The sequence below is a fragment of the Coloeus monedula genome (assembly GCF_965178545.1).
Source record: "Coloeus monedula genome assembly, chromosome: 11".
NCBI classification, from domain to species: Eukaryota; Metazoa; Chordata; class Aves; order Passeriformes; family Corvidae; genus Coloeus; species Coloeus monedula.
The window spans coordinates 15,059,102-15,086,071 of NC_138791.1; the positions used below are offsets into that span (position 1 = coordinate 15,059,102).

The window sequence follows — 26,970 nt, forward strand, 5'->3', positions numbered from 1 at the left end:
CTTAGACTTGAGCTGCATCAGACAAATCCCTTTGAGGAAGCTGTGACTGGAAATACAAATCCTTCACCATCAACTCTCTCTAGCTGCCAGGACTCCCAGCAGGTTGGCTGAAGTTTCAGGTAAACAGATGACTGAAGCCTGTTAAACTATGCAAGATTTAGAAGTTATTTTAAAAATTGGTGCAATACCTTAAAAGTCTTGTATATATATATATGCTTGTGTGTCTATGTATATACACACATACATCACACACATATATATGGCACCAACCTCCACAACAGCAACTGAGCAGATGCTGCCTTTATTTTATATTGTCACAAGTGCTGATGTGTTACGAAGAATCAATGACACAAATCTCAGACACAATTACAGACCCTGCTTCACCTAAACCTTTAGTTTCTGACTATTTTGGGGGAGAAAATTTTATCTTGGAAAACTGGGAACCTTTGCTTTAAGGCTTGTCAAATGATTAATACATATTTAATGGATGATTAATACATATTTAATAGATGGCCCTTGGTGACCATAACCTATGGTTTTATTAATTTAGGCAGGGATGAATATGTAACATTAAGGTGTGGTTCTTCCTTTTTCTTATCACTACACTCGCATGCATGCTTTGTATGGAAAACTTTATTTGATAATAAAAATAGCATTCACAGACTTTCTCCTTCTTTGTTGCTACATCATATACATAGTGTCTGTTCCAAGGAAAGAAGCTCTTACTGGGTAAGTCCACATCTACTCATCCTAGTGTTATGTATAAACCCAATTAAGTCAAATAAAGCTATGAACAATGTAGTATTTATATATGCATAGTGTTTTATAAAAAAGATTGGCCCACATACTGCTTTTCATCAACACAGAAAAGAGCATTATGCCTATAGCATGTTGCAAGAAATGATGATTGGAGAATATAGACTGCATACAAGTGCTTAATAATACATAAGCAGTCCCACCATGAAGAAAGAAATGATATTCAAACCAACAAAAGCTTTAGAATTACTGATACAGTCTCCCATTTTAAAACAGCTTTACATACCTGATTCAGTTTACATTAAAATATATCCCCTGAATCAAATTTTTTCCATTTTTAGAAATATAAACACTTAATCACATTCCTCACACCTAAATTTTGTCATAAATCCTCTTTTATACAAGAAAAAGGCAACAGTTGTTTTTTTTTTCCAACACGTTCTATTAATTACAATTTCAACTGTACACACAATGATTGGCCATCTTCTTTCTTGGTTTTGTTTTTACAGTACCATGGCAACAACAGTGATAGACTTGCAATGGTTTTGTGTTCATATGGAGGATGTGAGTCAGTATACATGTACACACCAATGCACTGGAAAAAGCAGCAGCTTACTTTAGTGGTCCAACAGTAACGGCAAACATTTTGGCTCAGCTAGGCAGTAAACCATTAAATCTTAGACCAATGCTACAGCAGACTTACCACACAACTTGCAAATTTAAAAATACAACTTAGAAACTTGCAGGTTTCCCTTTTGCTGCTGTTCTTAGACTCAAATTTACAGCATATAACCAGGTATGGATAGGCTTCTACAACAATGTTGTCCCACTGATTGCCTCTTTTAGCCTGTTTTTCCTTTGATACTTTTTTCTTTCCTTTTTTTTCCCCCCCCCCAGCAAGTGCACTCCTTTTGTCTCATTAAGGATGAACCAGTAAAACAAACAAAAAAAACCCCTTTAAATACAGAGCAAGAAGAATTGAGAGCTTTTGGAATTCGGCAAAATAAAAGCCCACTGGTTTTTCTTGAGCAGAAGGAATACACCTACTCCGAGCAGGGGGACTGTGCTCCCACTGCATTGTGTCTTGTCCCAGAATCCCAATCCCTTCCCTTGCTTCCAGGCAGACACAGAATACCATGCATGCTGGGGTTGCTGTCCATATACAGCTGGGAGATGAGCAGGGCTGCTGCCTTAATGACATATCATTGTTACATGTTGCTGAGGCTAATGAGAGCTCAACAGTCCACATTATTGTGTGACACAGGCATGGTGGTGACCAGTCCTTCTGCCTCTGCACATCCTGTCCAGGGGGCCTGAAAGTATAAACTGTTCATGGAACAAACTACAAATTCCTTATCGTAATTCATCTTGTGCTGTGTGGGTTTGGTTGCTTTTTTTAAAAAAATTATTTATTATTATAAATATCCTTCATTGAAACAGTAGTCTCTTCAAACAGTTCTTGCAATTTTAGGAACATTTGTCTCTTTAATTCCTTCAGCAGGAGCACTCCATTCCTACTGAGATGAACAATTTTCTTCCTTCCCCACACCCAACCCTTAAAAAAATTTTCTACATACAGTGTAGCAGTGAGTCACTAGAGAACAGTCTGGATCAAATTATTCAAACTTGGTCATAAAATCCTTTGCCTATATTATATTACTGGCTACCCCCACTTACTATACTGGGGAGGGGGGAAAGTAGCCCAATAAAGGAATTATTTTTAAGAAATCTACAAAGAATGTAGAAACAAAATTTTATAATCCTTTAGGACCAACATTTGGCAAGTAATTAAAAAAAAAAGAATACACTGAAAAATACTTTCTTTAATATTATACATCAGGCACAATGCTTTTTTTTTTTGTTATAAGACTTCATCTGCATAAACGGTTTGTAGGATCAGCAGGTGCCGGATGTCTCCTCGCCTGTGAAAGCCAGGTGGTTTCACTCTCTCCTCTGCTCCCTTGGTGTGGGGAAGGCAACAGGGACCCCGTGGAGCCCCTCAGATGCTGAGGTCGGTGCTGCACTCCTTGTAGGGCCGCCTGCGCTGCTCAGGCGGGTGCCTGCGGACCGGCTCGTGCTTCCAGCCAGGGTCTTCCCTCTCCTGGTGGCCGACTCGTTCCTCCCTGAGCCGCCTCTCAGGTGACCTCTCCCTCCGCCGGTCGGACGACTTGGCCCGTCGGTCGAGGGAGCTCTCTCTTCTCCGCTCAGGGGACCGCCTCGGCTCCGTGAGTCTCTCCAGCGACCGCCGGCGGCGGCCAGGTGACCGCTCTCTGCGCCTCTCTGGAGAGAGGTCTCTTCTTCTCTCATGTCGCTCCCGCCTCTCCAAAGTGTTGTCAGCACTCCTTGTCCCTTCCCTGCGCTTTTCGGGAGACCTCCTCTTCTGCCCGTTCACCACCGCCCTCTCCGGCTGCCTTTCGTGCCTCCTCTCCGGCGACCTCTCCGTCCTCCTGCCTGGCACGTGGTCGTTGGTTTTAGAAGTCCCATTCCAAGTGTGGTGTTCATTGGGTTGTCTGCTAAACTCTCTGCTGCCTTTTAGGTCTCTAACGTAAGTCCGCTTGTCCCCATGTTGTGATGATTTGTGAAGGTCTGGTGGATAACTGGACTCCGATGATGGGTGCTGCCGTCGGTCGGATGGCGCGGGTTTCATTTCCGATACATTTTGTGAACCTGTGGCGGGACTGTTCCTGTCACTGCTGGGGTCTGAAAGAAAATAACAGCAAAGGGTTTGGTATTGATGCCTTCCGTGGTGCTGTGACACCACTTAGCACTCTTCAGACTTCATTAGTGACAAAAACAAACAACTGTTAAAGCAGTCAGCGAAGGCTAACAGAAGCTTTTGTTAATTTAACTGTGAACAACGAGAGTTACGGTTAGTACTGGTGCTGCTCTGATCGTTAGCCATGTTTTGGTCCAAGCTGATCTCATCTTTATGCTCTTCTGGGTATGGGGCACTTTACATTTTTCCCCAAGCCCAATTCATAATGTTTTGGTTACACTATGTTCTTTCCAGTGGAAAAAACCCATTGTAGTTCAGGTTCTTGGCTGCTTTTTTTAATAGCTCCCAATAAAGAGGGCCTTTAGGAAACAATTTTTGTCTTTTAAGACATTAAAAAGAACTGCCTTCCAGGTGTGGGAGGCCTCGGTTCAAATAGCAGAAAATGTGCAGAAAATAGAATTGATTATTAAGTTTTCACCTTGTAAAATAACATTTTGAAGGTGTGAAAATTAGACTGTAATCATGCAATTTCCATTTCATTTAAGGCATAGCTTAACCTCACTTAGTTCTACCACGTTATGTAAAGTCCTAGGGTAGATTTTGGTTTTGCCACAATGATTCAAACAACGATGACAGTAGTTATGATTTTTTCATATTAAAGCAATGGAAAGATATTGTAATATGTAGGATGGCTTTGATTCAAATCTAATCTCCAGTTCATTATTTTTCATGTATTATTTGAGGTAAAATACAGCTGAGCTACCTCTGCAAGACAAACTGAAAAGCAGAAGTAGAAAAAGAACATCCAAACTAAACCCCAGCCCTGTGCTGCAGCTAAGCTACAATTACTCCTGTCATTTGTAACGGATGTTTATGAATGATTCATTACAAACATGAAAAACATTAAAGTAGCTATGCTGCCTTAATGCAAGTGCTGCTTTTATTTGCTTATTGTTTTCTTTCTTAAAGTAACTCCTTCGTGGCAGCTTGGTAGGCATTAGCCACTTCCTGACACTCGCACCCCGACACCCACCTTGAGGTGGACTGTCCTGATGGCAATGACTGAAAACCCTCACAAACACTTGTGGGGACAGATTTTTTTTTTCCTTTTTTTTTTTTCCTTTTTGTCTTCCCTGCCCCCCCAAGCCAAACACTTTACATTCCTCCTGCCATCACGCCAAGCATCTCCCATTTGATGGCATTTCCACTCCTGACCATGGGAGGGTTGGTGTGTGCATGGGCTGTGATTTTTGTGAATTCCAGGTGAAACCCATGTTGCAGCTCCCGTGTGGGCAGTTTTGCACTACTAGCATTTTCAGGCCACAGCTGGGGATGGGACCGTGTTGCTTTTCTGTGGCTGTAAGCATGTGGCTTGTGGCAACCTCCCTATCACACAAGATACAAGTGGTTCACACATGTCCTGTGATGTGTGTACTTACAATTCAGGGGACGCAGGGTGTTCGGGATGAATTGCTGTACATATAGAATATAGCGAAGCGGAAAAGCAATGTGAGGGAATTAGGCCACAGCACAAAAACACCTAATATTGATTTTAGCTACAAACCGTAGTTTGATTATGGCCCATAAGGTAGAAGCAAGACTCCCCGAGCTTGTCATTTCTCATACATGCAGCGATATTAGGAGGTATCATCGCTGAGGAAGGAAGAGCCCAGCACCAAGAAAAGTAAGAGAAAGAGAAAGAGAAAAGTAGAAAATTTAGATTCCCTATAATAGATGAAAGAAAGAAAAATCTTCATATTTTATCTTAGAATAAAGAAAGTTTATTTTTCCAGTCAGATTGTCTAGGCTTCACCCAAATATAAGGCTGCAAAGACAGCAGTTGTTATTATTGTGACATAAAGAGACATCTAAGAGGTGATTCAATAACCCAGACAACGAGAGCATCCATTCTAAAAGACAGCTGGAACAGCGACACAGAATGTCATAGAAAAAACATTAACAATCAAACAACAATGAAAAATAAAGTCCACCAGAGACCACAACATTAAAAATAAGTACAAAACTCATTACAAAAATATACAGCCTCATAGAGAAGCACGTTCCAATCAAGTCAGAAAAATATTGGAACTTAACATTATTAGAGGAACCATTTGCGACTGCAGCGAACAGAACGAAGAGAGAAAGGAGTCCCAAATGTTACAAGGATACTCTTTACAGTAGTGCAACCCCTGTATATTAAATCCTTGCTTGGAGAACGAACATTTAGTGGTTAGCATTAGCCAAAAGAAAATTGGTGATGGATTTCCATCCTCAGTGCAACAGACTATGCTTTGAGAAGTGAAGCACTTAATTTACAGGGTATTTATGCAGTCTACCATATGATACAGTACTGTACATCCAAAGGAGTATAGGAAAAGACAAAAGTAGAAAGAACATTACAGAATTTCAGTGCCATCATTGAAGCTTCTGGTGTGCTATTTATATTACAGAAGTGTAAACCCACAACTTCCCTTCCATATTGTTAAACACTTCAATTGTTTGTTTGTTATACTCTGAATTGGTCATTTTAAGTTAAATAATGAGCAGACTGAGCAGAAACTCTCAAACGTAGTACAGTAAATGAAAAGAAAATCTAGTTCATAAATTGTGCAGAAGGGTTTTGTTTCTGGTGTTAGGGCATGGAGAGAATGATAAACACAGAACTTACTGACACAAAAATAACCCAAATACAGGGAGGAAAGTATAAAGGACATCCCTTCAATCATCAGTTTCTATAGAAACGTCAAAGACCTTTGGTTGGGAGTAGCCCTCCATCGAGGGCACAATATTTGACAATTATCTCAAATAAATAAGACATAATTATAATATTAAATAGTGTGCTACGTTAAGCCACCCAGCAATCCAACCTCCAAGGGAAGAAAAGGAAATCTAATGCAATTCTTAGTAGGAAACGAGTACTGTTTCCCCCAAGAGAGACACAAGAGCACCTTTTCATAACCTCCTCACCTTTTCAGACCTTACTAATTAATTTGTTGAAACCAGCAGACTGTTTAAGGGGGGAGAAAAGGGCTCAGGAGGCCAAATCAATATATTTTTTCAGTAAAGCTTTTTTTCCCCCCTTCTTTTTCTCAAATAACTTTATAAATATTTACATAAATATTAAGGAAAGGCAAAAATCTCAAAAAGCCATCTTGGCATTCATGTCTATGGACACAGACATGAACTAAGAGAGAAACCTAAACAAAAAAAAAAATCACTGCTTCAGAATAGTAATTCGGGATCCCAGTTTTTGCATTGATTAGAAGAAGAGACCTATGTGAAACAACAATTCAGCCGCTGAGAAACAGTTTGGCACAGTTCAGTGACCTTCCTTTTTTGGCTGGACAAGACAATAAGGTTTGTTTTGTTTTGCTTTCCTCTCTGATCACCAAAAAATACTGCTATGATGATCTTGCCTTACACTGTGCCCCAAGTCCATGGAAGCAAGCAAAGGATGAAATGTGTAGAAAATTCAGCACAAGCGAGGCAATTATATGTTGCAAAGGTTGGTAAGACACTGGTGAGAAAGGAAAATAAAAAAGAATTCCCGCTTCAGATCTTGAGACAAATCATTCATGGAGTGATGCCAGGGAAGAAAGGAATGTTTTCATAGTTTGACCCACCATATTCTGGGACAGAGCCATCTCCACGTTTCAGAAACAGGCGGACCTTGCGGCCACCATTTTTAATCAGTTCGATGGCCCGAGCGTGCTTCATGTTCTTGGTAGTTTCTCCGTTGATCTCTAAGATTTCATCACCAATCTGCCAACGTAATAAGAGACTAAGATTAGGAACAAGTCCCCACGAGAGTCCACACCAGCACACCACGAGACAGTGGCCATAGCAAAGCTGGAACAACTATGCACCAGGTGAAGCTAAATATGCCCAACTCCTTCCAGTGACCATCCACAGTGCCCAGTGTGCAGGAGTCTGGGAGACATGAAGACAATGGAGAAAGCTTGAGGTATCAAAGTATTTCACTGCTGTTCTGCAAAATCACATTGCAATTACTGTATTGCTCAATAGTAAGTGGAGTGCTAGAACTGGTGCTATTTTATTTAATTTTGATTATTTGTAAAGTCTTCAGTCAAAGTGGTTGCTTTTTTCACAGTCTGCTCCAACTGGGATGTTCACAGAGCTTTTTCAGATCTGTTTCTTACTTGGATATAGATACCTACTATGAATCAGCAAAGCTGATTTTGTAAATATAATCATTTATCAGGAGAAGAAAACAGCGCTTGGAAGAGCTTGTCAAATCATTGACTTTCACAGGGCAGCACTGATTTTTCATCATATTTGCATCAGCAAAAATTTTGGACCCATAGATCTATCCCTAGCACAAGAATTTTGAAAATGCCCTTTACATGACATATCTGGAGATGACAATGTATGTGGGAAAGTTATAATGCATTCTCTAACAGAGGTCCAAGGAGTACATAAAACCTTGCAATTTAATTTTTCAGTAGACATTTTATAACATATTCCCTTGTTATAATGTTTGTCATTTAGCTGATAATGTGAAGTTAACAATTAATGTTAATCAAAACCTACATCATAATTTTGTAACCCATGGACCATAGACTTGTTCTGTCTTCTCTCTGTCCACTAGCAGGCAAAGACTGTGGCTGTTACATTTTCACTGCTCCATGTATCCCCCTTAGGCTTTAAACAAGAGATCATGTACTAGAATTTGGAAAGCAGTGTTGGAAGAAGGGCATAAAGTCTTCCACTGAACACACACTGCTATAGACTGCGTACCAAGAATGACAGATGCCATCGGCAGAAGTAAGTAGGAACCACTTTCAGTTCACATTAAATTTCCCTTTCAGCTGGCACAGCAGAAAGGAGAGGCAGGGAAGTCAGCTTATTCCAAAGAAATGTGGTTTTAAAGTCAGTTTGTGCATACCCTCATTTTCCCACATCTCTCAGCAGGACCATCCTCAGCGAGCCGCAGCACATACAGGTCCATGTTGTACTCCCGTCCACCTCGCAGGCTGAAGCCGAACCCTTTGGCTCCTCTTTCCAGCTCAACAGTGTAAAAGTCTTGGTCCTGCTGGAGAGAAAGACAGCAAACACCTAACTGAACACAGAGTTGTGAGAGGGACGCTCTCATGTTAAAGTTATTCAACCAGTGTTTTGTCAGTAATAATAAGAAATGGAAAAACAGTTGTATTTTCACACACAGACCAGGATTTGCTGCTTCCTCAGACCCCACTTTGCAATTTGGAGTTCTGGTGGTTGGTGAAGGGCTGTTGGAATGAGTGGGCTTGGCCATGTCCTGTGGTGCATTTTTGGGCACTCCTGTTACACACCACCTCCTGTGCCCAGGGCAGGAGGGGATATTTTGTGAAGGTGGTTAAAGGTTCTATCAACCAGGGAAGGTGAGGACAATCTCCCTTCCAGTGCCAGCTTTAGTGCAATGTCTAATGGCACCTGGGGTGAGCCTGTGCCATGGTGCTGGCTTTTCGTTTTGTTACCATATAATCTATTTGTTTGCAAGAAGTTCAGAAGCCTTTGCATTGTTTTTCTCAAATGCTACTGTGGGGATGTTTTGAAGTCCCTAATGGAGGATGTTACTTCTGGGATGGCCAGTGGCAAGGAAAGTTAACAGTGAGATAGATAATCTCTCTAATAAGATGCCATCTGTGCAAGCTGGAACACTTCAGCTATCGCTCCTTATTAAGTTTTCCTCTTTTTTATTCTCTGAATTTACCATTTGCACACAACAGTACTTTCTGGAGATGCCCCTCAAAATACACAGTTCAATAAACAAACACATAAATTATGACTGCCCTAAAAATGTCAGCTTTTTTTTCCTTTATTTTCACTCCCTCAAAGTCTTGAGGAGAACATGTTGGAAATGTCTCTCAGCTGAAACAACAGCAACACATATTTAGAAACTAATCAGCAAATTCCTCTTTCGTTTCAGCAGATTGAGGGAGAGCAGCTTCTCAGTAGGAATTTTCAAGGGAAATATTTGAACATAGCCCTCAAGCAGATTGGAAACAACAGTCTGTGGTAAGCAAAACAATTAGAGACGTACTCCTTACCTGTGCTGCTTGGGGTGGTTTGAAATCAAACTGGGATTCCTGCTTTGGTTTGGTGTTGTTCCTGCTGTAACGAATGAGAGAAAGAGAGGAAAAATACAGCTCATGGGATGTGAAAGTGATGAATAAGTAACCGAAGAGAGAGCATGTCAAGATGCCCTCCTCGAGGAAAACAATCTGACCTGGTCTCCTGTGGTATTTGCTGAGGAGTATGTGTAGTTGTAATTGTAGCAATTTTTTCTGCATTGGTCAATAAAGTAGCATTGGAGGATTCTGCAAAATAGATTTTGTTTTTATTATGAGGGAAGACCATTGGCTATTCACTGAAAGAAAAAAAGAGTTTCGCAAAAGCATTTCACTGAAAAGCATCATTACGTTGTTTTTATAGAATTTGAGATAGGATAAAATTTCTAAATTCCCCAAATTAATATAGTAAGTATGTATATGAAACTGTACACTCCATTCAAAAGTGAAAAAAAAAAAATTAAATTAGGAAATCTGAATTGGAAACCCCCTGACCATTAGACACTCATGAAGACTCACTTGTAGATGAAGGATTGAACAGTGTTTTGTCTATTGTCTAAAGACAATTCCAATCAATTAAGTCTCCAAATATTGGTTGGGTGGATTAATTTTATAGTAGCTATAATTATTCCAGGGATTACAAATTTATCAGTCCTTCCTCCATCAGAAACAGCCATCTCCAGTAGAATTGAGATGTGGCTCTTATCCAATACCTCACAAGGTGGTTTTGAATGTGGCAAAAATCCAAATTTAACTGAAATCCTTCTTTGAAATACAACCCACTGCTGCCTGCGTACTGAAAGCAGGAGCTTGGAGCCACCTGTACCAAATGCATCAACAACTCTGGGTAGCACTTACAAAAGGGTGCACTGAGAGAATACAGAGAGCAGGAGTAACTTCTAAGCTTAGCTTCTGCCATGGTAAAGGGCTCTCAGCTCAGCATTAGCCTGTGCAAATTCTGTATTTATTTAGGCATGGAAGGAGGGGCTCCAAGGAGAGTTCCTGTCTCCTGCTACCCCCACAACTGAGATGGGAGCAACTGAAAAGTGCCTATGTAGATGTCCCTCACAGTAAGGCAGGACAAAATGTTCCCTTGTCATTCTGGAGCTCTATCACAGACTTCAGTAGGACCAGAGTTAACCCCAAACTCACTTAAAATTCTGCCTAAAATTAAGGTCATGTCAACACCGTTAGCCAAATATTAGCAACACAGACCTGTAACTCTTCCGTATTGAAATCAACATATTTTCCAGAACTACGTATTGTGCCAATCCTGAACTGATATTAGTACTGAAGAGTTTCAAATGCTGAATTGCTCCAGAAGTCAGCAGTTCCTGCAAACAGCCTTCCCCTCCCGTGGGAGTTTGACTTCAGAGGAAGTCTCGGTGGTACTCCATATACCTTGATGGTGCTTAACCACACATTCTGTGTTGGGGGTTTCCAACACAAAATGTTCAACAATTATGTTGGTTGCACTTGGAAAATGATGGGCACAGTCAGCAGAAACACCCACTCATCAGACATGGCATTCCCAGATAAAGCCACTGCAGGGGCAGGCACTGGCTCCTTTGCAGAACGGCTCTGCACACAGGAGACCCCCTCTTTGTGCCTATACCCACTGCACCAGGACAGAACCACAGACTGCAAGTAACTACAAAATACTGACCGTGATCCACCTTTCAAGACCAAAATTTAAACTGAATACACAACCACTAAGACAACAGTGACAAAAATTGGATGCAAACATCTGCCTCTCCAAGATAAAATTACCAGGTCTTCCTACCCTGCCCTTGTTTGCCTCTCAAGCTAAAGGCATCCACTAATTCATTTTACTGGCTGTGGAGAAATCTGCCATTATTAAACAGAGTCCGGCTGTAACACAAAATTGCAGAAATGGGAGGGGTTTTGCCTGAATTTAGATGTGGTGGTCCTGGGCTTACTTGGTGCCGGGACATTAATTTACTTCATGGATTTATTTTAATTCTGGAGAAATCTAGATAAGGGGAAGCTTTTTTTTTTTTCTGTAGGTATTTGCATGTCAAGGGAAATTCAGGAAAAGGGACAGAGAAAAAGAAGAACCACTTAAACAGATGGGTGCAACATGAACACAGCTCCTTTGCCTGCAGAGCTGTGCCCAAGTTAACATGCCCAAACCCTCAGCATATGGAGCTGAAACATCTTCCAGACCAGAGCTGGCTTGTGTCCAGCGGCTCAGAAAGCAAGACAGGCTCCTGCCTGCACCTCTCAGGGTAGGCATGACCAAACCACACCCTTGTGATGACATGCCACTGACAGCTGGCTTGTGTAAGGAGACATCCCTACATGTAGTTATACTGTTGGGGTTTAAGAAATAATTACGTTTATTTTGTAAAGACTCCTTGATGTTAAAATCTGTCTCCTACGTAACAAAACCCCAAGACATGGTTAAGCGTTCTGTATTCATCCAGAAAAAAAGCCTCTGAAATCCTCCACAAATATTTGGAGATCAGATGAATATGGGCTTCAAAGAGAATGCAAGATTCCTACCCTTTAGTAGGTCACACTAATAATACCAAGCAGAGCAACAACATATCTTTGGTGCACATGTATCTTCACACCACTGTACTGCATCTATCTTTAGCTCACCCTATCCCATGAGTCAGGAATTGTGCATAATTTTGCCAGTGTTTTAGACACTGGTCCAGGACACATGCCAGCCACCATGCAAAACTGGTATAGCAAATATATAGCAAAAATTATCTTTAATACAATTATAATTGCATGTTCTAAACCCTACATATTTCATTGATTCCTTGCCCTGTTCTGCCCTAAAACTCCAGTCAACAATTACATGCCTAATCTAAGCTTGTCCCTTTCCAGCACTCTGTATCCTTGCATCTGCTGGAAGTGGGGTAAAGCATCATAATTTCATTGCAAATACAATCCTGCAGTGGTCTGTGGCAATTAACTTGTGCAAGACTTATTACAAAGCAAAAACTTGGTGTTTTTAATAATGTTAGAAAAGATTAGCAGTGTGAGTTTGAGAGTCTTGTGATGAGCCTCAGTTTCATGTTTATCTCACGAGTGGCTTCTGATTTATGCTCCCCCCTCCTTGAAGCACACAGACCATTTATATTTGCCAAAAAAACACTCAAAAGAAAACAAAAGGAAACAACAAATCAAGAAAAGCGTACAAAGACATCAAAAAGAAAACAACACTGAGACCAATTTCTTGTATCTCATGGGGTTTTAGGGCAAATCCCTCAGGGATTCTGAGAGTGTTGGGTCTTACTGTCTTTTGGAAAATAAATGCAGGTAATACTATGCAAAGCTGGCAATCTGACTTGGAATTTCGAAGTGACAGTAAGTAAAAAGACTTAAGTCTGAATTGCTATGAAAGCAGAGTTGATTCCTTCCCCAAAGAACAGCTTCCCATCTTCTCCAGGAATACATGATGTCAATCACAAGTACATGTTTCCCTAACCTAAGCAATTTACGTGATATTTGGGACACATAATTGCATGAGCAAGACTGGCTGAGCATTTATGTCAGGAGGTTATATTCTTAAAAAATTCTTAAATCATTCAAAAGTTGCTTATTTCTTAGATGGTTTTGCTTTTTTAGAAAATAAGCCCTTTATTTATTTAAAGATTCACCTTCCTTTTTATCAGATACTAAAATACAGGCAATGAACAATTCTCTGTTTCTCTTCCAAAACAGGCATGCACAGGCCAGCTCAGATGTTAGACTGATTCACAGCCATTTTATTATTCATGAACACCCTATTTGCAGCAAGCAGCAGAGGATCATATACCATTTGACCTCCTACCCACTAGACAGTAGGAAAATAAGGCTTTTGTGCAAAACAGATCACCCTAAACAGAAATAATTTATAACCAGATCATTTCTCATCCTGGTCTGTGGGGAGCAATATGGAAAGGTTTCTGCCCAACAAGCTTTCACTTTGAACCCATCCATGGCAGAGAAGCACAGTAAACAAAGAAAATGCTTAGAATGTAGAACCACAGCAATTTTAGTTCTGCTGAAGATACTTTACCAGGTTTCTGATCAGTTCCTATCTGGGCATCAAGTGGGATTAATTTAATGAAACTGATATATAACACAAATCCTTATTTTTATTAAATACTTCAGTGACCTGAAATCAGCACCAAGTGTCAGCTTATTATTAGGGATCCTGCACATTCCCTCTCATCTGAAACACTGAGATCCTGTCTAGGGTAACTCTTAAAATGCAGCTGCAGAACCATCACCATTTAAGCAGTCATTAAAAATGTACTGAGCTCGCTTCCAAAGCAACTTACCCAGAATAAAAACAAATCTGCTTTTAAAACAGCTTAAAACATGTCAAAGTGTTTATCCCTTTCTGTAATCTCTTTACTCTACAGCCTGCTTGTGTCTATAGAAAGCTTCAGGAATCCCACATACTAACAAGTGATTCCCAAATACTCTAAAGCTGCATTATTAAGCTAAGAATCGAACCGAAGTGTATTGAGAGATCCATCAAATTTATGGAAGAACATTTTAAGCAGTTACATGGAATGGAATATTATTTTCTTAATGTTGAATCAGCACCTTCCTGTTAAAAACCAACTATTTCTATAGATAGAAACAAAAAATAAAACTATGGCAGACTCATGACCTCCCTCACTGCTAATTCCCAAAGTGGGAGTGGAAATCGAGTCCTCCATGACTTTGCAGCTCCAAGTGACAGAAAAAGCCCGGGGACACAGAACCAAGAAGAGGGTCAGGAAAGACGGCAGGAAAGAGATACTTTACCATCTCCTGGAATGATGCGCAGGGTGACGGTGTTTCCCGCTTCCTTAATGAGGTTGACGATGTCTGAATGCGACTTGTTGGTGATGGAGCACCCATTGACGGCCAAGATCCGGTCGCCTACTTTCAGCTTTCCACAGCGGTCTGCGGGGCTCCCTTCAATTATCCGACCTATTTTGTGAGGCATGGCCACACATGCATTTCCCGCTTTTGTATTGGTTTGGGGGTTGTTTTTGTTTTGTTTTGGTTTGGTTTGGTTTTTTTATTGTTTACATATGTGGGAATATGGTGAAGGGGAAAAGGAAAAAAAGGGTTGAAAAGGGAAAGAGAAGGTTAAGGGTTAATTAATTAATGCATCAAGCAAAAGTTATTATAGGATAGCTTTGCTGCCAGTGTTCAAAACATTGGCAATCAACTAGTATGAGCGCACAACACTTTACTTCTTCCACAAAAAGGTGTTTTGTTAATTCCTCAAAACTTCCCCCAAGTGGGTTTCTGTTAATAAATCGTGAGATTTTTATTGACTACAACTGCACTTAGCAGCCTCATCATAACCCAAATCTGATTTTGTTTTTGAAGGAAAAAATCGAAACTATTTGTAGAAAACTCAACCTTTCTCCTCCAATATTACATCGGTGTCAGCCTCTCTAGTCCTTCTCTAAAGCCAACTGCTGTTCAAGCTTCTGCCAATGTTTTGTTCTTTCTCCGTTCAGAAAGATAAAATCATTCTAGGCCTAGGAGGGAGTGTGGCTCCCTGTCTACCACACAGACCCACTCTATCAGCGCTGGATGGGGAAGCAACATGAAACATTTTTTTCCATTGTGAATAAAGGTACTACCAGGGAAGAAGGCACAGGACCACTACAGATGGGCCAAGACTGACAAAGGTAACCTGTTTGGTGCTGGCACTCACCTCAGCCTCTACTAACCCTTCCCCTCTTATGATCTTAGATGGCACAAGGTAGGAACAGAGAAGGAATAAGGACCTCCTCATTCAAATACCTCTAAAACCACACACAAAACCATTGAGATGTCTGACACACAGAGTGAGAGCACTTCAGGATGAATGCGTTCTGGAGACAAAATTCTCCTCCTGTTCCATGCAGTTGTTTTGTTTGAAAAGCACAGGGTTGTCCATAACATGCAGAACTGGAACACACAGCATCACTCAGATAAATCCAGTGAGCCTTTCTACAGCTCCTTTACGTGGGAGGCCAAGAGGCCTTGGGGCACACAGCACATGGTTAAAGCCATGGGGTACACAGAGTGGTCATCTCACACTTTGCATCCACAATACATTCACCCTCAAGATGCACCTTCCCATCTCTGCTGTAGTCTTTATTTGGTTAGTAGTTTTAGAGATATACGCACATGACAACACTAGAAAGACCATAAAGAAGAAAAGGCAAGGACATGCGAGGTTGGAAAGATGCGATGAAAACTGGCAAAAAGTGTTAATATTAGTTACAAACATTAGAGAGATCTTTTTTATTTTACTATGACACCAGAAAGTTTCTCTTTCTGGTAATACAAAACCCCATCCAGTTTGCAGGCTGTTTTGAGGATATGATCTACTCTATCCAATCCACTGAACACAGATGGCAGAGCCCACACCAAAGTGATCAAGGTGGGTTTTAGAACCAGTTTGGCCCATCTCTAAATACTACCCATGAATGAAAAAAACTACAAAGCAGGTCCAGAGCAAGCACCAGACAGCAGAGGGAACAGATCTCATGCGGAATATTAGGAAAAAGCTGAATATACTTGAAAAAAATTAAAGGAAAAACAGTCACAGATCAACAGATCTCCTTGGGAGCCCCTGCACAGAAAACTTCCAGTTAGCAAGTATTTTGGGCTAAAGCAAACACAACTTTTTACAAACTCAGGTCAAGGTTTCTCTGCAGAGAAGAGTTACAGCATAGTCTTCATACAGTAAAAGTTATTTACACATCTGCAAATCCGTTCAGAAGGTAAAAGCACTCCCTCTGTTCTAGACTGTGTTCAATTTAATCTGTTTTATATTACACCACTGTGTTCTGGCACCAAAACACCTATTTTGGAAGAGCAGTTCCCAGCAGCAAGGACAGTGTGAGAGCCTAGAACCTGAGAACTGACAGAACTCAATGCACTTGTTTCGTACTACATATTTCCCCCTTGAAATCTCTGTTGCCAGACTGTCCAGAACAGTGCTAAAAATAACCTATTCTACATCAATATCAGCAAAGGAGGTGGTGCTCCCTTGATGTATTACTAAGGGTGTCACTGACAGGCAATGGCAATAAATGTCAGAAAATAAAGCCTAGGAGAAAGAGGGAAAGGCCCCTTCTTGCACCTGCATGCCCCAGGAACATTCAAGCTGCACAGGGAGCCTGCAATGCATTTTCCCTGCAAACCACAGCACTGCTGTGGGAGGCACTATGAAGATGGCCAAGGCAGTGCTCTGTGTTTCCTTCCCCTCCACCCCTATCATGTGCCATAGACTAAGGGAACACCTTCCTTTACACAGTACAAGTTGATGCTGCCTCTGGCCTCCTTTTGGAGGAGATGGAAAGGGAAGAAAATAGCATCTCTGACTGGTTTCCTTCTTGCAATGACACTTCTCCTTGAGTACAGGCTGTTCCGGGCATATTTGCAAAACCAGCTTACGCACATCTCCTTTGCAGCAACCCCTGGAAATGGGTGTCTGCCTAGCAGAAAGACTCTCTTCAGACAGAAACCATGACCACCTCTGTTAGGTCAGGACAGTACGTGTTACACAGCTTAAACTCAATTTCTTCCTACTCTGAAGAGATGGATTTGGGAAGAGGTGAAACGGGTAAAAGAAACATTCTGGTTTTTTAACAGTATTCCCCATTTTATGTCTCATCAGCAAGCACTATTAATTAAAACTTTCCAGCTATCAGCATGCTCACTCCATAATGATGATCAGAACAACCCTGATTGCCAAAGAGAAGTTAATCAGTTTAAGCGTTACTGCTTTTAAATCAACTGGCTTGATTCCACCATCACAAGACATATTTCATTCCACCTGCTACATTTCTGCACTGGCAAAAGCATCACTGGGAGGATACCCTGCTGCTCCTCTGAGAGCAAACCCCAGAGAGGCTCTCCCAGAAAGCGAGCATCAGGAATTGCCATTGGTGGCATTTTATCTCTTCAGGTTGGGATTTCTTGTTTCGCTTTTCTCGACTCAGTGCCAAACAAAACCCAGGAGGCAAACACCTACCAATTCTTTGCCTCTGATTAAGGTATTAATTACATAAATTGGGGCACGCTCACAACTTTTAATTAAACGCATCCCCACTTGCCTCCTTTTGCTGCAAACCTTGTGTCTCACTTGAGGTGCAATTAAAAACCTGCAGGACTCACCGAACGTCGTCCCTGCCTCAGGCCTGCTCACTGACGAGACGATGACAAAGCCGAAGCCCTCATTCTCTCCACGGCGGATTTCCACGTCGTAGGGCTGCACCACAGCGCTGACGACCCCGCTGCCCCCGCCACCACCACTGCCAATGCCACTGGTGCTGCCGCTGCCTGAGCTGACCGTGTTGAGGGAGTTCTGGCTGCCCTGCGGCGTTCGCTTCTCCTCCGTCAGTGAGGCCGGCTGGTTGCTGCTGTGGTGGGAGGAGGCAGGGGATGGGACTTCATTCTCTGCCTTGGGAACTGGGGAGGGGAGAAAAAAACCAGTTCGAGCAGGCTGCACCATTTAGTGCTTGACAATAGCTGTCTACTGAGAAAAGGGTAAAAGAAAATCATCTGCTTTAGTCTATCGATCACCATGGCCATGCTTTCAGATGTCTCCACCAATAGCTCTGCTCAGTGGTGGCACTGCCCACACATGCTCACTCTTTCCTCTGTGTGGTCATGCAGCCAAAGCTGTCCACTGCCAAAATGCAGCCTGGTTAAACCAGTGTAGTGCTGCATGCTTGGATGCTCTGTGGCATTTTAAACCTGGATTACATTAATTCAAAGGTGCCTCCTCTAGCTATTGCATCCCCACTTCAGTTATATATGTACAACCATATGTATGTTGTACATATATATGCACAAGCCACAAGGAGAGACAATAATATCTCACAACACCACCTTCTGTGTAATTTTAAATGCAAAGGTATCAATTAGTTAGCACTGATTGCCTTTGATTAATAGGATCTTTAGTAATAACAACTGCTGAACATGAGCAAAACAACTTGCGAACCAAACTTTGCTCGATAGAAGAACCAGCAACTATCATCTGTACAGTCTGGTACAGACAGAGGAAACCATTAAACATTGTTAACATTAATATTAAACAGTTGTTTAACAGCAACTGAAGTTGGAAGGGGTATTAGTTTAAAATCTAATCAGCTACCACAAGGCTTGAAGAAATCTCAAAAAAATTGCTTAGTCCAGATTCTGCTCGAGTGAGGGCCAACTATACTTCATGTCAGATCTGACAGATGTTTGTCTAATCAGCTGTTAAATATCTCCCCAGGCAATCTATTGGTTGGAATATCTGACTTAAATCTTCCCTGCTGCTACATAAGGCTATTATTTCTAGTGCTATCTAACAGGCATATGGAGAACATATTACTCCCTTCCTCTTTGTAGCAGCCTCTTATAGTCCTGGGGAGTTTAATACCTCCTCCCCCTCTTCTGCTTTAAGCTAAAGAATCAAAATTTATTCAACATTTCCTTTCAGACCATGTTTTCTAGAGCTCTCCTTATTTTCCCTGGTCCTCTGGACTCCCTCCAGTTGGGCTCTCTCCAACTCAAATATGTCTTTCTTGAAGTGCTGGACCATATTGCACTAAGCCATCATCTGCTGGAAAATCAGGATAGTTCCCCCCTGCCTACACCCCAGCACAGTGTTTTTCTTCACCTGAGCCAACCTCAGTGTAAAGCTTGTGGCCCACAATAACTTCCACTTCTCGTTACTCAGCCTGTTCTCTGCAGCCCATTTGTGCAGCTGAGAGCAGCATATTGCACTTGTCCCTGCTGAATGGCTGCCTCCGCTAATCAGGTCACTTCTCCAATTTGGTGAATCAAAATTAAGTTGAAGATCTTAAAAGCATCAGCAAGAAAATGGATGGCAAACAAAATCTAAACCTGTAAAATCATGATGCAAAAAAAAAAAAAGGACTTTAAAATACCCTTGGATAGAAGTCCTGTCTGCACTTATATACTCAGAAGTATGTACTAAATATATAGCATTCTTCATATTAAGAATACAGGAGCATAAAATTCCCCCTACATGAATCTCAAGACAGAGAGTACCCATTTAGGTGAACAACCTTTTTCTACTGGCAAACAGATGACAGGAGGAACAAGGGACCAAAATTCAGGAACAGCCTTCTCTACAGAGTTATGCTGAAATTTAAAAGCCTGCAAATATAAGGTAGAAGAGGGGATTCTGAATAATTTATCCTAGAGTAAGTGTCCACATTTGCAATGATTCAGAAATAGCTCAATCTGCAGTAACATGCCTCTGAATGAAATATCAAGAGAGATCTTATGCATCTAAATCTTTCATGGTAATTTCCAGCCTGGAGGCTGTAAAACTGCCTAGAAAATCTACACACAAAACAATACCAAAATTCAACTGCCCTTTCCCTTCCTCCCAAAGCTCTTCTAAAGCTTCTCTCACATTGCCAGACCTTGGTCAGGAATTAAAGAGAGGCTGTTAGAGGAGAGACATCACCTGGCATTTAATCCACATTGGGAAGAAGTAAAGAAATGAGAAGTGAGAAAGAAATGAATTTATTTATTATTGTGTTCAGCCCTGGATAAGAACACAGAGCTATTTTTGAGGTAGTCTTCTAGTCCTAACTTCCACTGAGGGCCTAAATTCCAATCTGAATGTTATTTTGATTCTCTCTAAGATCAAAGTACATCACTGCCTATTTATCTGATGATGCCTGAACTTGAAAAGCTATGTAATATCCCTTTTTTTGAGTGAGGTAAAGCAAATCCCAGTTCCTAAAGGGACTCAAAGGGAGAGGCAGCACTCCAAAGTTACTCTCCAGTATTAAACATAAGGTCACATGTTATTTAGAAAGCTTATGCTCGTGTCTTCATTTTCTCTGCTATAAGGACACTTTTCAATCACTCATCTGGGTGCCAAAATGGTACCAGGCAGTGTCACTTCTCATTGTATCTTTGTCTTTCTGTCAGCTCCCTTTTTTCCATTTAGATCCTACACTTGTGCAGTATGTGCACAATGCCCAGCATAACTCAGCATACAGAAACCTCTCTAGACCTGTGCAAACTGATCTAGTGGAAGGTGTTCCTGCCCATGGCAGAAGGGTTGCAAATGGATGATCTTCAAGGTCCCTTTCAACCCAAACCATTCTATGATTCTGTGACGACAAACATCCTGGCCCACCAGAACCAACAATGTTTACAGTTTCCCATCCTGAGGTCCCTTGACTACCTGTTGAAGCTTCCCCTGAGCCTGGGACACCAGCCACCACACACCAGTGCCCTCACCCGCTCTCTGTCCTTGCCTCTCCTCCTAGTGGACTCTTCATCATCTTTTCCCTTACTCCCAGTTTAAGGGTGACTATCAGGCTGCACATTTATTTTGGGAAGTATACAGAAAACACAAGCAGTCAGCCACAGTGTCTGTTTGCTGCATAAGTCAAACTAAAAATTTTATGTTGCAACCACACAATTCCCCATTTTATCAGAAACCTTATGAAGACTTGGGAAAGCCAACTAAGAGAGTCTTGACTGCAAAAAAAAATACTTGAAACTTATTTGATCAGGAACAAAAAAGACTAAAGACAGGCAAAAGAGGAAAAATAATAGTACATCCCCTGAGTTTTCCCAGCATTACAAGGAGAAGCTTTTTTTTCCCTTAGACCATTTGCTGAACAGTCGGGATCCTGGCAAGAAAATCTACCCCTGCAGGGTGATACTGCAGCCTACCTGCGTAAACCACTTTGCGCCTCACGGTCAAATTGACATGACCTTGTTTGGCTGCCTGTTGCATAAGCTGGACCACAAGCTGGTGTGATTTCCCGACCACAGGTGTCCCATCCACACAGATCAGTTCATCACCCGATCGCAGGCGGCCATCAGCATCAGCAGCACCCAGCGGTACAATGTGACCGATGTAAATCTGAGGAATTAGCGGAGGAGGAGAGAGATAAATGAGAACCAGCTCAACAGCCAGCTGGAAGCAAGGGGCACTTGTAGTTAGACCTGATTTAGTAGGGACATGAAACTGTTGACAAATGTCTGCTGGTCAGGAAAGTTGCTCGTGTGAAAGCGGTTCTATGTGAATACAGCACATTGTGAAAATGTAATAAATTGACGTCTTGTTTCTTTAGGCAGTCCATTCACTCTAAGGACAGACAGCCCTGGGAAATGTGTCCAACCAGACAGTGACCAGACAAAAAGATGGTTAAAAGCACTGAGGATCTTGTCAGGGAAGCTGAGATTGAATTACCCTTTCAGTTGCCTCTAGGGTTTACAAGCTCTGCACCACACACTTGCCCACTGACTCAGTCTTGGTTTATCTTCAGTGAGTTCTGTGGAGTTACTCTAACATGAGACAAACTTATGGTCTCTGTCCCCATAAATGAGCAAAATAATTTTGGCAAGGAAAAACATGGTAATTTATGCTGCCACTATCTAGCTGTGACCTGTGCAGCACATGAAAGGATGGCACTTCCCACAGGCACAGGTTTTACGGTAAAGAAGTTAACTGAATTCAAGGAGAGAACTGAGCGTTTTAATACCTGAGAACCTGGCATTCTAAGATCAAAATACTTGCAAACCTGACCAGGACACCCTGTCCTCAGTGTCCAAGGACCTATGTGTTTACATTTGGTTCACCATTAAAGTAGAAGGAGAAGCCAAACCCATTTCAGTTATGGAGTTGTGGGGTGGTTTTTGGAGGGAAGGTGAGGAGATGCAGGATAAATATAGTCCACTAACTATTTTAGCAGTGATGCTATAGCATAGTTCTGCACATCTGTGCATTCTACTGCTGTGTTTCTGAAAGATGTCACAAGCTAAAACATGATACTCACAGGCTCTCCAGGCTCATTTCCACCTAGAATCCTAAATCCAAACCCGGTTTCCTTTCTCCATAGAAAGATATCCTGCTCTTGATAATCTGGAACTGAAGGAAAAGAAGAAAACTATAATTTTTCATCAAAATACCCCACCTTTTTACCCAAATCAGGATTACTCAGATGTACATAAAAAGATTTGCCACGCAATTTTAACATTTAAATGAGGTGGTGTTGAAGACCACCTCATTTTTACATAAAAATAGAGACATAACTATGAAAACTTATAGTTTTAAATACTAAAGGATTATTATTTAAATCACTATTGAAAGCTATGCAGTGGTTTCTACTTTCTAGGTATCTAATTGTGACTTGCCATTTATTTATCACTATAATATTTCCTTCTGTCAATATTAGCATCATTACCCAGAGCAACAGCCTCTTCCAAATCATCAGTAAATAAATGTGTACAACAGAGAACTACTCTGCCAGAAACAATACAGCTGCCTCCTCTTTCACGGGAAACAAAAGAGCCACTTGTTATGACTTCTACTGTTAATTAACTTTCCCAAGCATAGTTTGCTATCTGTCTACCAACTCTGCTTTAAATAACTATGGCACAGATCCCCAGTTGGTGTAAATCAGAAGGGCTCCACTCAAAACAATGCAGCTCTCCTGACTCTCACTTGCCTGTGTACAGGCTCTGCAAAAGCACTGAAGAGATAAAACCAGCTGGAAACATAAAAAAGCCCAACCTCACCTACTCATTAGTATGGAACACCAGCAAGGTTTTTACAATGAATATTACATACAGTGAAGTACTAACCTTGAAGCACTGTTGAACAGTAATGCTTTATATTACCTTACTCAGGCTTGCTTTCATCCCTGTTTTAAAAATGCAAAACTAATTGCTAACATTTTATCATATCAGAAGACAACTTCAGGCTCATTTAATATTTATTGGATAGTATCGGAAACACTGACTAATTTTGTAATGATTCCCCTCCCAAAATTTATAATTAACAATAATAAAAAGCTGTTCCTTTACCTGTCAGCTGCCTATAACTTCAGCAAAGAAACCAAAGTATATCGTTCAGGAATCCAATTTAAACAAGTGCCTACTCAGACACAGGATGCAGCATGTTTAATGAAACATCATCTAGCTTTCTGTATCTATGAACAGGTTTTTTTCCACTGGCATCAGGGAATGTCAGATTGGGCCCCAACTGGATTTTATGCTGTCTGTGCTTAGTGCAAAAATTTGGGTCTGCTCTGGTGCTTGTCAGTGTTAAGACTTTTGGTTACCTCTGAGGGTCTCTCTTCAATATAAAATGAAGAACTGGGAATACTAAAAATTAAACAAATAGGTGAATGCTAAGGTACAGATGTCTGCTTCGACATTTTCATTTAAACTGGCTTTACAGATAATATTGCCACATTTTAATTACCTGCAATTATAAGCTAAGCTTAACACCCGTGCCCTCACTGAATTAGAGACTGATTTTTGTCCAGACACAATTACAGAGTGTTCAGGTGATGAACACGCTGGGTGCCTGTGTGGCTCATCTCCTCTGGCTGAAGGCAGCTCGCCACGCACAGACGTGCAGCACAACAAAATTCAGACAATGAATTAATTGCTGTTTGTCACTGCCTTCAGTGAGGGGAGCGTGACAAGCAGACACAGTCGGGAGCATCTCTCCAGCCCTTCAAAGGCTATTTTGGCAAAGGCTGGCCCCAAACAATTAATAGTGTGTGTTGGATCTGTCAGAGGTAAAGTGGCTTCTGCAGAGAGTTCCTGCGTGGGCCCGTGGCCTTGGCACCTCTCAACACCTCCCATTTGTCACCCCTCCAGTCTCACTGAACGATGCCGTATGGCCCTGGTTTGAGTCCCAGCTACACAATTAATGCTGCTGGAGGGAACAGCAGGCCAGGCTGGACCAGTCGTATCAGACCAGAGCAACAAAAATAGACAAGTCTAACCCCAAAGAAGCCAGTTCTTTCACATAGAGCTCCTCCCACTGGAAGGATTACAGCCAGGTGGAACACAGATACAACAGACATACAGACAACAAACCTTTACACAGAATGAGTACAAAGCTCCTTTTACCACTTTTTGCAGCAGCTCTGCAGGGCAGTGATTCACTGGCACAATCCAGAACACCCATCCACCTCAGAGCTTCAGATGTGAGACCCTCTGAGGTTCCATACTGGAGAATTATTTTAGGTTCTCCCATTATTCAGCTGCACTTCAGAGGAGCCACTTTCTTTACTTAAAGGGAACATGGTGCTGCTGAAACTTTGTTGAAAATGAATGAAAAATGGCCTCTAGGAGTCATTCATTGCAGCCCTGCACCTTGACTGATCTCAAGCATGTCTGACTGATCAAACATGTACACAGCCCAAATGGGTAAAATTTAACAGCAGTCTGCCTGTCCCAAATTAAACCAGACCATTTGGAGAGCAGTGCAAAAGTAGTAAGAAGAGTTCTGTGAATGGCTGGAAAGGTGGGTGACACAGCCCTGTTGATGAGCCATGTGGGCAAACTCAGGAAGGAGACAGGAACACAATACACCCACCCCCTGCCACCTACGCCATCCAGCCAGGACAGTAAAGCCAGACTTTGCCCCTTGGTGGCTAACCTTGGGATATGGCCCTGCCAGACTCCCCTGGTGACGAAGAGCCCCCCGCCACAGAGCAGCAGTGACACCACAACAAGACATCACAAGACACAGATACATTCTCCGCACAGTCTTACATTCTCCAAAACTCGTGGAATTGATTTCTCTCTCTCTCTCACCCTTGCTCAGTCCAGTTGCAGGTGAAGGTGACATAGCTGTAATATTAATTTTACAATTTTGCAAAGCTTAATGTATCTGCTTTCTTATTAGTTCATTTAATTAATTGTGACTATATGGGTCATGTTAGGCTTTCATGCACAATTTGTTAAGGTTATAGCTACTATGGATTATGACATACTAAGTTTCACATCTCTCTGCACATGCCTGGGCACGTGTAGATATAAAATACACACATACTTGAATTTATACATTTATGAACATGCATGCAGGTATATTTGAAAAACCTCCTTTGTTCTTCTTAAAGGAAGAATTTTGTGACAACACCTTAAATACACTTTTCTACAAAAACCCCTTCCCCTTCATGACACGAGTTAGTTTTCCAAATGGAAATATCTTTGTCTAATATTAAAAGAAATTCTAAATGCATGGTGATGAACAATGAACACAGTGCTTAACTACAGATCATTTTAATCAAACTTTACTATGCAAATGTTAACATGTTATATACAATAAAATTCTGCCTAGTGTGACATCAGTCTCAACATAAGATGGATTCAAGAATGATCAGTATGAGTTTGCTTTAGTCACTGGCTCATTTGAGGCAGCAGCACTTTCAGTGACTCATAGCTTGGCAAAGCACAAAATATTTAAGGCCCAGATTCAGCAAAGTATATGAGGACAAGTCTGAAATTAGGAGTGGGCAGTCTCACTGAAGCTGATGGAGAGTTTCAGAGTTGAAAAGTCCTGCAATTTAGCCATAGACCACATTAGGTTCCATATTTGCAAGAAATCCATCTTCTAAACTATCCCAATGCAGGAGAATTCAATTTCTTTTGTCTTTTCCCTTTAACCAAACCTTTGTGGTGGCATGGAAAGATTTTGAAAGATGGCTTCAGCAGGAGTTCTTGACAAGATGAACAAGCTCACGCAACGTGCTGGGAGTACCACGGTCCCTTTTAGCAATACATTCTCCAAGGGCATGGATACATCTGTGTGCCCAAGAGTATCACTGCAACTGTTTGTCTACTATTAATATAACAAAAGGACATAACCCTACCAAAGGGCTTTTACTAAACATCATCTCTCAAGTCAGTCTGATCAGAAGGCGGCTGCAGTTTCAGAAGAGTATTCTTCTTTTCTATTTTAAGGGGAAAGTATCTAATGTTTGTGTTATTGTGCAAATATTTTTAGTTCTATGTAATTGCCAGTGAACAAATACGCTGGGGTCAAGACTTGTTTGTATTATTTTAATTAGATTGGGGGAGAGAAAAATCCTCCCAAACAAATTATGTGCCTGAAAATAAAATTCAAATATTAACGATAACTTCGAATATTTTAAAAGCTTTAAAAATTCTCTATCGTGTTCTGCTTTACTTTTAATTAAATGCTTAAGTCCTTCAAAGGGATTCATTAACACATCTGCAATTCAGATTAATTCATTTTGTCACTGCTGTTTTGACAGATGGCCATATGTAGGATACGGTATTTTGCAAAGCAATCAGGCCACATGAGAAAAATTTGACAACAGATTGTGTTAATCTTTAAGGAAGTTTAATAATACATTGAAAAGTAAAAAGCATATTATAAAAATATATTTCAATAAAACAGTGTGAGGTTTCTGAATTGTGGTTCTCTGCTAAGCCATTCAATTGCTGTTTCTCTCTCTGAGTGCTCTTCAAGTATGTAATTCCTGGATCTTGGAACTGCTTCATCTTTTAAACCTTAAGGGTTTGTCCTCCTCTCTGATTCATGTACACAACTCCCACGAGCAGCAATGAGTTACCCATAACGAGGAGCTCAGGCAGCTAAAACTCAGCACCAGCAAAGAGTGCATTTGTTACCACCACCAAATGCTC

General features: G+C 41.3%; 1 protein-coding gene across 1 annotated transcript in view; it reads right to left on the reverse strand.

Moving 5' to 3' along the window:
- Nucleotides 1-684: 684 nt before the first annotated feature.
- MAGI1 (membrane associated guanylate kinase, WW and PDZ domain containing 1) overlaps nucleotides 685-26,970 on the reverse strand; it is a gene marked incomplete at its 5' end in the record, with an annotated part of 290,109 nt that continues 263,823 nt past the window's right edge. Inside the window, 10 exons of the mRNA XM_082288537.1 lie at nucleotides 685-3,456; nucleotides 7,096-7,234; nucleotides 8,379-8,525; nucleotides 9,523-9,586; nucleotides 9,702-9,792; nucleotides 14,320-14,523; nucleotides 17,686-17,979; nucleotides 21,226-21,418; nucleotides 22,335-22,426; nucleotides 25,072-25,149. Coding sequence (XP_082144663.1) covers nucleotides 2,756-3,456; nucleotides 7,096-7,234; nucleotides 8,379-8,525; nucleotides 9,523-9,586; nucleotides 9,702-9,792; nucleotides 14,320-14,523; nucleotides 17,686-17,979; nucleotides 21,226-21,418; nucleotides 22,335-22,426; nucleotides 25,072-25,149 — 2,003 coding nt within the window. The 3' untranslated portion in view covers nucleotides 685-2,755. The remainder of the gene's footprint in view (nucleotides 3,457-7,095; nucleotides 7,235-8,378; nucleotides 8,526-9,522; nucleotides 9,587-9,701; nucleotides 9,793-14,319; nucleotides 14,524-17,685; nucleotides 17,980-21,225; nucleotides 21,419-22,334; nucleotides 22,427-25,071; nucleotides 25,150-26,970) is intronic.